Here is a 13,961-nt window from a genome sequence, read left to right on the forward strand (position 1 = left end):
AACCAGATTTATAACTTTTCGGATATACAAACCACAGGACAATTTTGGTAACTGCACAAGAAATGTGCTCCACAGTAAACAGAAGCAATTATTTTACTCGTGGAATAATCACACTAACGTTGTGCAACTAATTAGCAAACATTTCCCTCACCTGCTTAATGAAGAAGTCCCCATGGATGAGAGAAACAATACCGAAGTTCGTAAACTTAAAAATATATTCCATTAGCCACATCATGTGGCAAACTACCTGTTGGATGAACAAACACAAATCTCTCATCACAATTAAACAATGGCAATTGAGGACAAATACTGGAAATACTCAGTAAACAACAATACATTGGAATAAAAAGTTTTACATTCCCAGAAGGAGCTACTTTGAAAGTGTAAACTAATTAGAACTCCTTTAGGATGAAAGCAACAGAGTATATTTACTTGCTTAACAGCAAATGTTTCCAACCACTTTTCCTATTTAAATCACGTGCAGTCCCAAATGATGGCTTAAGTAGTTTTCCCATGGGCACTTCTGGAAAAATTGTCTGCTTCGTATTTTATCACGGCACACCTCTGTATGCTTGTTCAGTTACGTACAATGTTATCTCACCTTTCGCATCTCCCATTCTTTTTTTCAGACCACGTCTTCGTTTGAAACCCAACCTTTTCCTAATTTTGTAATTACTGAAAAGTGGGTGTCATCGCAAACATTTAGTATTGTTTTTCCCCCGTGAAATATTGCCCGAGCTGTTGAATATTTCTTGCATTTACTGTTGGGAAAAATTTCACTATAACCCTTCTCGCATTCCCGTCAAACTAATGTTAGTACTTTACCCAGGTTAATGTGAAAGTACCAGTCTGGAAATTAGAAGATCATTAAAGCAAACCGTATCTCATCATGACCAATTCAAATCTGACCTTTTATAATCTTTTTCTACAATCAACCCGACTATTGATGTAACTATAACAACTTCCAACATGCTATTGATCTGTTTGAGGATGAAACATTAAATATTGATCAAGGATCATAGACACTAGCGGTAATGCTAAGCAGATTAGTCTCCTCCGCCCTGGCTAGAATACCCAGCTGGCTGACATGATACATTCCGACACAATAGAATTTATAAGAATGGTGGGAAAATGAGGGAAATTGAAGAAGCCAAGACGTTTTGATACCTTAGGAAACAATGAATAGTAGAAGGAACTAGCCGATATTAAAATTGGAAACAAAACAACCAATTGGGTAAACATTGTGATAATTGGATCAATTCCAATCACCACAAGCCAGTTGGTCGTCACACTCGACTGAGTTGACCACTTCTAGCACAGCTATCAGACATGGTTCACTGCAGGTGATAAAAATTCAAGGGCCTGGAGAGAGTGGATGTGGAGAGGATGTTTCTACTAGTTGAGAGTCTAGGACCAGAGGCCATAGCCTTAAAATAAGAGGACGTACCTTTATTAAGGAGATGAGGAGGAATTTCTTTAGTCAGAGTCATAGAGTGATACAGTGCGGAAACAGGCCCTGCGGCCCAACTCGCCCAACAATGTCCCAATTTCTTTAGTCAGAGTCATAGAGTGATACAGTGCGGAAACAGGCCCTGCGGCCCAACTCGCCCAACAATGTCCCAGCTACACTAGTCCCACTTGCCTGTGCTTGGTCCATATCCCTCCAAACCCGTCCTATCCATGTACCTGTCTAATTGTTTGTTAAACGATGGGATAATCCCAGCCTCAACTACCTCCTCTGGCAGCCTGTTCCATACACACACCACCCTTTGTGTGAAAATGTTACCTCTCGGATTCTTATTAAATCTTTTCCCCTTCATCTTGAGCCTATGTCCTCTGGTCATCGATTCCCATACTCTGGGCAAAAGACTCTGTGCATCTACCCAATCTATTCCTCTCATGACTTTGTATACTACAAGATCTCCCCTCATGGAATAGAGAATACATTTCAACCAGGGCTCCCACAATTTCCTCTCTAATTTCCTGCGATGTCCTCAGATATATCTGATCAGGCCCTTAAGATTTGTCTACCTTCAAACACCACAGTACCTTCTGTACTTCTTCGACGGTAGCCCTGACTGTTCTCACGACAGTTCCTGTGATTGCTCTAATGTCCTCCGTCCTACTGTCTTTTCTCCTCTGTAAATACAGAGAAATACTAATTTAGGACCTTGCCCATCTCCTGTGGCTACACACTGAGGTGACCGCTTAGATTCCTGAGAGGTCCCACTCTCTCTCTCTCACTCGAGTTACCCTTTTCCCCCTTATGTATTTATAAAATCTTTTGGGATTGTCCTTAATGCTACCTGCCAGAGCTATCTCCTGGCCCCTTTTTGCCCTTTGATTTCCTTTTTGAGCATACTCCTTAGTTCCCGAAACTCCTCCAGGGATGCACTTGATCCCAACTGCCTTTCCCTGTCCCATGCATCCTTCTTGTTTTTGATTAACGTCTCAATTTCCCTCGTCAGCCAAGCTTCCTTACGTTTGCCTGCTTTGCCGTTCACTCTAACAGGGATGTACACATCCTGAGCTTTTGTCAGCACACTTTTAAAAACATCCCACTTGGCCGATGTTCCTTTCCCCTCAAATAACCTGCTCCAGTCAACTTGAGCGAGACCTTCTCTCATACCCTCAAAGTTGGCCTTACCTCAGTTGAGCATTTTAACACGTGGACCCTCTCTGTCCCTATCCATAACTATCTTAAACCTAATCGAACTGTGGTCACTGGTCCCAAAAGGCTCCTCCACACCCGCTTCATTACCTTGCCCCTCCCAATTTCCCAATACTAGATCCAGCGTTGCCCTCTCACGTGTGGGGGCCTCCACATACTGAGGGTGGTGAATCTGTGGAATGCATTGCCTTGGAAGGCTGTGGAGGCCAAGTAAAATTTTAGAGCTGAGATCGACAGATTCTCGATTAGTACGGGTGTCAGGGGAGAGAAGACTGGTGAATTGGGTTGAGAGGGAAAGACAGATCAGCCTTAATTGAATGACTGGATGGGCCAAATGGCCTAATTCTGCTCCTAGAGCTTAAGAACGCATGGAATAATTGATGTACTAAATTACACACATGGGAACATTATGAGCAGCATTAGAGTTCAGGATTGAGCTCCAGAGCTGTAATGAGCACCAGTGGTTAGGACAAGCCAAGTAACTAAAAAGCATCAAATCACAGAATGTGGTGGATCATTTATCGTATTTGGAGGAGGAGCTCCATGAACATCTTCATCCTAAATAATAGTAAAATCCAGAAAAATACAAAGCTGACTCATTTACAGACATGTTTCTACAAGAATTGAGTGGCTGATCTATCAGTGTGTACGTCAGAGTGTATCACCATCACATTTGCCAGTATGCAGCTAATCAGGCATCGAGAAATAACGAATTATAGAGGCAATGATGCATCCACAGTGCTGAGGAAGTGAAGACATGGGGTGGCAGAGTCTTGTAGAGGTCTTGCCTCACTGCTCCAGGTCCAGGGTTTCATCCTGACATCTTATGCAGTCTGTGAGAAGTTTGTATGCTCTCCATGTCACCATGTGAGTTTTATCTGGATTCTATGGTTTCCTTCCACATTCCAAAGACGTGCAGGTTGGTAGGTTAATTGGTCCCTGTAACTCAGCCCGTGGGCAGGTGAATGGAAGAATGTGGGGGTGGTTAATGGGAATGCGAGGAGAATAAAGTGGGATTAGCGTAAAATGGGATGCTTGATAAGTGCGGACTCAGTGGGCGAAAAGGCTTGCTTTCACCCGTACGACTATGACTCAATCTAATTCCAGTACAGTTTAACAAAGCGTTTTATCTGATAATGCGTCATTTGCGTGGTATGTTTGGCCTTCAAAATGCAAGGCATATTCAATGAATATTTGTTTTATTCACAAGGTGCGAGTATAGCTGGCATTTACTGATGTTCCCAAATTGCCCATATGATGGTTGTGTGTCAGTGAAGGATGGTAGTGTCCTAGAACATGTCGTTGAGCGTTCAGAGCTGGGGCTGCAAATGGCTAATTTTGTTCTCACCCACCTGAATCGTACTTTGTAGATCATGACAAGACTTTGGGTTGTCATGTGGTGTTATATCCACACAGAATACCCAGCCTGCCACAACATACACTTGGCTAATGGTGACACTCATTTTATTGAATGCAGCAAAATACACATAAGTTGTGCATCTGAACATCAAAGAGATGGGGATCAGGAGTTTCTCTAGTTGGAAAAGAACAGTTCTCAGCACTTTTGTCAATTTTTAACCAATAAATCCCTTCCATGGTCATAATCATATAGCACAGAAAATGGCCCTTTGGTCCAACTTGCCCATGCGACCAAGATGCCCCATCGACACTAGTTCCACCCGCCCGCTTTTGGCCCATATCACTAAACCTTTTCTATCCATGAACCTAGCAAAATGTCTTTTAAACGTTGTTTTCAATGGTGACATGCGCAATTGTTCAATTGTTGGCTGAAATGTTCAAACTTTAGAATAATCAGATCTTTTGGCCACAATGACTCAAAAGAGTTTTCAGGTTAGTTTTAGATTTTAATTAAAATTTGTTTGAAAAAAAAGCAAAAAGGGTGACCATGCTGTTATTGATACTGTGTCAGATTGCTCTCCTAGACTTGCATTAAATACAATTTTATTTCATTCGACTACAATTAATAGGATCTTAAATGGCGTAGGCAAAACAGAGAAAATCAATACATTCTCTTATAAATACCGATGATTTTTGTTGGAGATATGTTCATTGCAGGCAGCCAAAAGATTGGGTAAGGTTATATACTGCTTGGAATTTAAGTGTGAATTGAAAATAATGGAGTGTTATATTTAAATATCGAGGTCTGGTCATAAGGTCATAAGTCATGTGATAGGAGTAGAATTAGGTCATTCGGCCCATCAAATCTACTCCGCCATTCAATCATGGCTGATCTATTACTCCCTCCTAACCCTGCTCACCTGCTTTCTCCCCATAACCTCTGACACCTGTACTATTCAAGAATCTATCTACCTCTGCCTTAAAAATATCCACTGACGGCCTCCACAGCCTTCTGTGGCAAAGAATTGCACAGATTCACCACCCTCTGTCTAAAGAAGGTATGATGAACCTCTTAGGCCAATGGCCATGGAGAATTCTTATGGAACACCTATCTTGAAAAGGAATCCCTTGAGTCATTCTAGCATTCCCCAGAATAACAACAAAGCAACTTAATTGAACATGAAATTCAGTGTCAAGACAAGCCTGAACATTTCACCTGATGGACCACTAAGCATTAAAATACTTGGGACTGACGGTGAGCTACAGATAATATCTTAGGATAAACTTAACAGGCAATGGAAACCCCCCAAATTCAACAAGGTGAAATCTTATATTTCTATGAAGTTATGGGCTTCAAATCCATGTTTTGAGAGGTGGGGGACAATTTCCCCCCCCCCCCCCCCCCCCCCATGTTTTGTAATCCGGATTTTTAAATGCGGTGAAAAAAAAATCTATAAAAAATCTCCGCTTTCCTTGAGAGTGGGGGTGGGACTGATGATCAAGGGCGTCGATTAGACTAGAGAGACGTCGGTCAGCGGGGGGGGAGGGAAACATGATGATTCAGCGCGATGATTTGAGGAGGGAGGTGTCCTGGTGGAGCAAAGATCATAGAGTGAAGTTTGAATCAGCCCGTTCGTGGGGCCTTTCATCTGTGGGATTTTCCATTTCCCCATGGTCAAATTGTTGCGTTGAGGCTCGCGATGTTGAAGCTCGCGATGTTGAAGCTCGCGATGTTGAAGCTCCCACCGGGGAATGGAAGATCCCGAGGCCGGTTTTAAGCTGCGTCTGGCGATGAAAGGCCCCGCGAACGGGCCGATTGAAGCCCCACGATTCGGGGTGGACGTAGCTGCTGTTGCTGGAGTTCGGAGTCGTCACCAACCAGGTCAGCTCCCACCGTTACCGTCCACAGGGCCCACGGCCAAAGTCTCCGAAGTCTCGTGCGCGCGTGTGTGTGTGTGTGTGCGCGGCCACCAAGAAATTGTGTCCCCCCCCCCCCCCCCATGTTTTGATAGCGATTTCCACCCCCTGTTTGAAGTAAAATATATAATGCAACAAGTTGTGTTTGCTTCGTGTTTGAGAAATCACTCTGAGGAGCTCAATGGAGACAAAGTAAAGGAAAGGGTCATGGTACAAGTGCGGCAAAAATTATTGATCGGGCCAAAGAGATAAGTTTCTAAAAGGCACTGGATTTCCAGCTTTATCTTTTATGGGAAAATATCTTTTTATAGACAACCTGTAAATTACATGGAAGGACTGCAACAAAGTACAAACCAACATCATCATCGGCAACATTGGATGAGCCATGACAAGGCTCAAGCACGTGGAGAAAACCCAATCATATTTGGAAAAATGAACCAATGCAATATTCCACCACTCACCCGTTCCCCCAACGCAACCCGTTCCCCCAACGCAACATACCACCACTCACCCATAGCCCCTAACTGCGCAGGAGGGGAGGGGGAGGGAAGTGGGTTGTGGGATGGGAGGGGAGTGTGTGGACAGGGAGGTGTCCCCCAGAGGGTGGTGTGGGGGGAAGGGGGGTGTGGGGGAGGGGTGTGTGTGGCGGGGGGGGGGTTGAGGTGCGGGGACGTGTGTATGTTGGCGGGAGGGCTGTGGGATGGGGGGAGGGATGCGAGAGACTAATCTGCGCGGCGCTGACTGGCAGGAGAAGACATCGATCTTCGCACGCACGTTTTTTTTTTAAAGATTTTTAAATCTTGCTAACTTTTACGATATTCAACTGATCGGAACGAAACTTGGTATACTCGCAGCACAGGAGAACGGTGAGTGAACTAGCAAAAAATCGTAGCGTTATTGCAAACCGTTTTTGCGTAAATAGAAAGACTGCCAAACCGGAAGATAACAAGATCAGAGTTTTAGTTTTGTATAGATATATGCCACAGATGTATATATCACTTCAAACACAAGGTATGACACTAGTTCGCATAGTGCGCTTTGGAAAGCAACATGACAATAGTGGCAGAATAAAGGGAGTTGAAAGAACATTTCATGCCGACAAGAACATTAGTGAGACCCTAAAAATATCCATCATGTCCAATAACGAAAATGCAGTCTAAAATCCTACCGTTCCTTTGTCTTGCAGGCACATCATGAGGGTGCAGACATCACCTGTAGCCTGATGATTCACCAAGACCACTGTTTCATCTTCAGTGATAGCTTTTACATCATCTCCCCATTCAACCACTAGGAAAGAAAGAGATTTGTAGCAAAAGAAAAACAGACTATAGAGAAAGGTTCATTCACCTTAGACATGTTATACAGTGTTCTCAATTCTCTTTGCCTACCCATGTCATTAATTCTTTAAACAAATGGATGAGAGAACAAAACCATTTTAATATAGAATATGTCACAGATGTACGTATCACTTCAAACACAACATATTCATGCCTCAGTTCAGTTAACGTGACTCCATTTGGACTTGCAGCAAATGTCCACAATGACAAATGAACTATATTCCTCCGATGCACTCTCTTGCCTCCAAGTAACACTCCCTGAAGCACAGGAAATAATAACAGCTTGCCGAAGTTGAAATAAGAACACTGATACAAAGAATTAAAATGTTATCGCTTTAAAAATGTTATTACTGAAGTGCAAAGCGAGGAGAATATTACAAGGCCTCCCCTTCCCTCTGTATCACAGAAACAATAAGTATAAATTTAAATACTGAAGATTAAGTCGGACACATTTTCAAATTACATTCTCTGCTAAACTAGGTTTTACATATTTTGGTAAGTACCTGAATAATCTCAACAAGTTATGCCTGGTATGTGTTGTAGAGTGGAGGAATCAAGGAAAGCTGTCAGGAGATTGGCCTAAAGGCCAAGATCATTTTCCTTATGTTCCTTGATCAAATGATCGGTAACATAAACTGTTTTGGAGATGTCTAGGGGTTAGAATGTACTAATTTGTGAATATTGGCTCTGCTGGCAATTTCAGATCTGATCAGATTAGTTTCTTATCACATACGCCAGGGTGCAATGAAATTCATTTGTCCTACAAAGGTCATAAAGTAAATACACATGGTAATGATAAATTAACAGATGATATAATTAATGAAATATAAATCTGAAGTGGTGAAAAGAAATACGTTAGTGCAATAATGGAGTAACAAAATTAGATAGATTTAAGAATAAGAGTACATGGCAGCACATCTGAAAGAGTTGATTGGTTCAGGAGTCTGAAAGCAGCAGGGAAGAAGCTGTTCTTAAGTTTGGACACTTTGGTCTTCAAGTTTCTATATCTTTTTCAAAAAGATAGAAGAGAGAGAAGAGAATGGGAGGGTAGCGGGCATCCTTGGTGATACTTCTAGCCTTCCCAATGCAATGCACCATGAAGATGGGCATTCAAGGAGGTGACAAGCCTGTGATAGACTGGGCTGTGTTCACCGCTCAATGCAAAATGGCTGCCATACTGGGCTGAGATGCATCCCGTCAGAATTCTTTCTATCAAACACTTGTAGAAGTTTCAAAGAAACCTTGGGGACTGACTAAATCTTCTCAAATACTTAAGTAAATACGTCAATGCGTTTTCTTGATCACCACATCAGTGTGAAGAGACCAGGTTAGGTTGTTTGTGATGTAGATGACTAGAAACTTGGAGCTGCTAACCATTTCTACATCAGCGGAGCTGATCAGGACAGGGTTGTGTTCCTTAAGTCAACAACCAATGTCCGAAGAAGGGTCCCAACCAAAAATGTCATCTATTAGAGATGCTGCCTGATCTGGTAAGTTACTCCTGCACGTTATGTTGTTTTTTTTGTAAACCAGCATCTGCAGTTCCTGGTATCAACCAATTATTTTGTCTTGCCAACATTAGGGGCTTGGCACTTCTCCTAACATCCTGACACAAGGTTCCAACACTTGTCCTACAAACCAGAATTCAATTTAGGTTAGCACAACTGTGGTACCTAGAAAACGCCACCCCCGAAGAGGTACCATTATCCCAATCGTTCTACCTCTCTGACAGACATAAAACTTGGATTTCTGGTTTGCAGATGCACATTGCTCTTTCAACTAACATTAAAAAGCCAGGGATCTGGATTTTAATCTCATTGGCTGCCCTATTTCCACAAATTCAGGTCACTAAACAAATTATTACAATGCATTTGCAGATTTCAAGTGACAAGGCCTTGAAACAACAAGCTGGTTATTACCACGAGCAATATTTGCTGTAGTGTGGATTTGTTCCTCATTTTCTGAGGACCAGACGACCTAAAATAGGTGGAGATACAAGAAACTGCAAACGCTGGAATCTGAAGCAAAATAAAACAAGGTGCTGCAGCAACTCAGTGTGTTGAACAGCATCTGTGAAGGGAAAGGTTTTGACAATGGTTTACATTAGGACTGAGAGTGGAGAGGGAAGAAACATAAAAAGTGAAGGAAGGGGGATGCAAGACAAGGACCCATAGGTGATAGTTGGACTGAGGAGGGGTCAACAATGATGAGCAGATGGAGCAAGGTGTCCTTCATCCCTCCTCCTCTCCTCTTTACACTGGTTATCTTTCCTTTCCACTCTCAGTCCTGATGCAGGGTTTCAGAACGTCAACAATTCCTCCCTCCCCCCCCCCCCCCCCCCCCTTCACCTCCACAGATGCCGGTCCACCAGCTGAGTTCCTCCAACAGTTGGGGTTTTACCACACATTAACATATTTCCCCATTTGGTTTGGTTTGGTGAAGGAAAAGGAAGCAGAAGTAGCATGTGCAGTGTACAACACAGCCATTACCGTGTATGTAATTTCACACAATTTAATGTGCCACATCAACTACTTTAACTGAATCTTGTATTACAATTCCTTTTCAAATTCTAAACAATCACAACCTGGAAAAGTTGAAGCAACAGATCAAAAAGTCAAAGACAATAAAACTATTTTACTAAACTCCAAGTTACAGAAAACATTCTTCAAACTTTTCTATGCAGCCTGTTTCCAGGCGAAGGCTATGTTTTATCATAACAATCGGTGAAGCAAGTAACTTTCATGAAACAAAGGGATTTTGCAGAGTAAAACCCTAAGGGTTTATCAAGAATTGTTTAAAATTTATGGTGACCTAGTTTTCTCCTCCAAAGCAAAATTATTGACCTTATTACTGGCCAGTTACTGCTGACCTTGGAAAGTGTTACCATCTTGAGCGTGCACTGTGGACACTATGTTTCCTTGCTTAATCTCTCTACCCCGTCACCTTTTCCTCACACAATAGGATAATTCACCAGTAATGTACAATAGTTACAACACTAGTGGCCACTTGGCTCAATATGTCCATGTCCACTTTCAGCATGTCCATTCCTTGCCTTTTCCACTAAAGACCTTCAACTGTTTAAAAAACTCAAAATATTGTTGCATTTGCCTTCTGAAAAACATAACTGAATCTACATCCACGGCCCTTTTGGGAGGAGCATTTCTGATCTTAACTGCACATTGCATAGAGGCTTTTAACCACACTTTACCCATATACTGTGCCATTTTTGTAATAGAACACAGTGATACAGAACCTCAAAAAAGTCAAAATCATTGAGTGAACTGTTACACAGGTACTGCCTGCCACCTTTTTGTCTACACTGCCTACACATGTATTGCAAGTTGCTTCAAATTAATATCTTCTGGTACTTCACTCCTCCTCTGCTGGGAACAGTTATTCTCCATTTATCCATCCTAAACCACACAAACAAGTCCGCACCAGCTCTCCTTTATTAATTTTTTAAGGAAAACTGTTATTCTTCCCGATGTTCATTTCTAGAGCTTTCCCTGCCTCCAAGATTCAATTAACTGGATGCAACATTTGTTATTTTCCATTCCTCCGTTACCACCTCTGTATTAGGGAGAACTGGAAAATCATGGATAGCTCTTACACAATTTCCATCTGCAAGTGCCCAAGGTGCCAGCTGCTGAAATGCACTCAGGGAACTGTCACTTTCAACAATCTTGACTGATAAGTACTCGTTCAAGAGTGCCATGCGCCCACAGGTTTTCCTTGCTTTCTGACCCTTTCGATGGCCTCACTTACCAACCTGTGCCTATCAATCCGTCACCAATCTTGCAAACACCCCAAGGAACCCTGAACTGCCAGACTGGTCCATTGTAATTGAGGTTGCTATACAAATCTAGATCAATGATTTACAATACCCATTGTTTCACAGTAAACAACAAGCAGTGAAAAGAATCAGGCACACAAGGTAACTAAATAAGGTTGAATTATGTATTTCTTTTTGTAAATTATATACAGAAGTATAACTTTCGATTCCATAACGTAAACAGAGACAGTATATTTTTCTGAAGGTGTAAACAATGGACACACCCTTGTATATTCTTGGCATGTCATCTGCTGACCTTCAAAGAATAGTACATCAAAACACAAAGTGAAATAATTAAGATATGCAAAGGAAACACTGGAATGATTTTGGCTGATGTAATATAAATATATTAAAATAAAGTACTTCAGTTGCATAGACAAAACTTCTGAGGCCAATTCATGAAAATTGCAAGTGAACGAAGAGCACTGGTTATCAGAGAGTAGTTGATAAAAAGAGGCGAGGGGAACGGGTGGGGATAGACTTGTGTTTTAGCTGGATCCAGGTAAGGAAAGGTTGGTCATTTGGCTGATGAATCAGGTGGGGAAGAGAAGTGGGGAGAGAGTAACCAAGGCCGGAGGTGATAAGTGGAGAAAACAAAAGGGGGTAAATGGTGAAATCTGATCAGAAAGGTGGGGAGTGAAATATACCACCAAAGAGAGGACGGTAGGAAGAAGAATGGGGGAAGGGGAGGAAGGGGACATTATTGCCATAGAGGGAGTGCAGAGAAGGTTCACCAGACTGATTCCTGGGATGTCAGGACTGCTCTATGAAGAAAGACTGGATAGACTTGGTTTATACTCTCTAGAATTTAGGAGATTGAGAGGGGATCTTATAGAAACTTACAAATTCTTAAGGGGTTGGACAGGAAGATTGTTCCCGATGTTGGGGAAGTCCAGGACAAGGGGTCACAGCAAGGATAAGGGGGAAATCCTTTAAAACCGAGATGAGGAGAACTTTTTTCACACAGAGAGTGGTGAATCTCTGGAACTCTCTGCCACAGAGGGTAGTTGAGGCCAGTTCATTGGCTATATTTAAGAGGGAGTTAGATGTGGCCCTTGTGGCCAAGGGGATCAGAGGGTATGGAGAGAGAAGGCAGGTACGGGGGATACTGAGTTTGATGATCAGCCATGATCATATTAAATAGCGGTGCAGGCTCGAAGGGCCGAATGGCCTACTCCTGCACCTAATTTCTATGTTTCTATGTTTCTAAGAGATGTAAAATGATGGACCCTGAGTATAGAGGAGTGGGTACTGCGCAGGGCCGAGTGAAAGTGGGGTGGGTGGGGGGGGGGGGGGGGGGGGGGGGGGGGGGGTAAATGGTGTAACCAGAAAGGTGGGGGGTGAAATATACCACCAAGGGGGGATTAGGGGGGGGGGGGGGGGGGGGGGGTTCATGGGGGGGATGGGGATGGAGGTGGGGCTGAGTATAGAGGAGTGGTGGGGGGGAGGACGAGGCTACACAAATTGGAGATTCAATGTTCTGATGGGTGCAGGCTACACAAGTGGTGCTGAGGGTGCAGGCTACAGAAGTGGTGCTGAGGTGTGTGTGGGTTGGTCAAGGGCAGAATGGTCGGTCTGGGAATGAGAATGAGAATGTGAATGGGCATTGATGTGGCTTGCAACCGCAACCTCCATTTGGCACTGGTCGACAGAACACAAGGGCTCAGCAAAGTGGTTGCCTTGTCTACGTTTGGTCCCACCTATGTAGAAGAGGCCTTTCAGAGAGTGCCGAATGCAACAGACGAGGTTGGAGGTGATACATGTGATCCTCTATCTCACCTAGAAGGGTTGTTTGAGTCTCTGAATGTAGGTGAGAGAAGTGGTTTTGGGACCTCTGTGGTTGCAGGTGAAACGTGCCTGCAAAAGGGGAGGGATGAGCAAACCAAGGAATCACTGAGAGTGATCTCAGTGGAAAGCAGAAAGAATGGGGAGTGGATGATGTTACTGGTGATGTGATTGCATTGAAACTGGTGGAAGTGTGGGAGAACGAGGTGTTGGATGTGGATGCTGCTGGCATGAAAGATGGGGACCAGGGGAGCTCTACCCCTGTTCTGTCCGGTGGGGTGGGGGGGGGGGGGAAGCAATTGCAGAACTGCAGGAAATGGAGAGGACACGGGTGACAGTTCCAGCCACAACTTTATAAACTTGCTCGATGTATAGTCCATGAAAAGAAACACCATTTTCAAATGGCAACCCTATTTGAATTGTTAATGTCCTGTTTGCAAGGGAGACAGATCAATATGATACTAATACATGCAAATGATAAATTAAACCACCCCCACAATGTTTATAAACAAAGCATTTGTCACCTTCTCAAGATAATCCTGTTCCTGTATCCTTTAATTTACGCTATAACTTTTAAGTAGTCCAGTAAAAAAGTAATTTGACAAATAACCTGCATGTGTGTACAACGGCAATTGAATTCTGTCACTTGTAACATCGGATAAACAGTGCAGCAGGCACAGATTATCAATGCAATCTCTCTTTCCAACATCCTTCAAGCCATTCAAGGACTGGGCTAAGGGAAATGCCTTAATACAGAAAGGCGAGTTGTGTGGCTCCACATACACCTGACCTTGGAATCATCTCAAACTCATTTCTCTGAATATCGTTGTAATCTGTTGGGGAAATTGTTCACGGATTCCTGAAGGTCACCTTGCCAACCCATTATCAGCCAATCCTATAATGTGAATCATAATTAAAGGTTATTAATCATGAGGTTATTAATTAGAGTATCCTCTAAACAAGTACGTGGAATGCAATGGCATTGAAGACAACAGAGCTTGTGCAGTAAATGGAATTAGTGTAGATACGTACAAAGGGGGACATGGATCTGAAGGGCCTG

At 43.0% G+C, this 13,961-nt stretch overlaps 1 protein-coding gene across 4 annotated transcripts in view; it reads right to left on the minus strand.

Annotated features, from left to right (window-relative positions):
• Positions 1–13,961, minus strand: part of lpgat1 (lysophosphatidylglycerol acyltransferase 1) — a 79,437-nt gene that overhangs the window by 47,285 nt on the left and 18,191 nt on the right. For all 4 annotated transcript variants that reach the window (XM_055639783.1, XM_055639785.1, XM_055639784.1 and 1 more), the window contains 2 exons: positions 7,116–7,234; positions 152–247 (listed from right to left, as the gene is read on the minus strand). In XM_055639783.1, coding sequence (XP_055495758.1) covers positions 152–247; positions 7,116–7,234 — 215 coding nt within the window. The remainder of the gene's footprint in view (positions 1–151; positions 248–7,115; positions 7,235–13,961) is intronic.

Source organism: Leucoraja erinacea, chromosome 8 (genome assembly GCF_028641065.1).
Source record: "Leucoraja erinacea ecotype New England chromosome 8, Leri_hhj_1, whole genome shotgun sequence".
NCBI lineage: Eukaryota > Metazoa > Chordata > Chondrichthyes > Rajiformes > Rajidae > Leucoraja > Leucoraja erinaceus.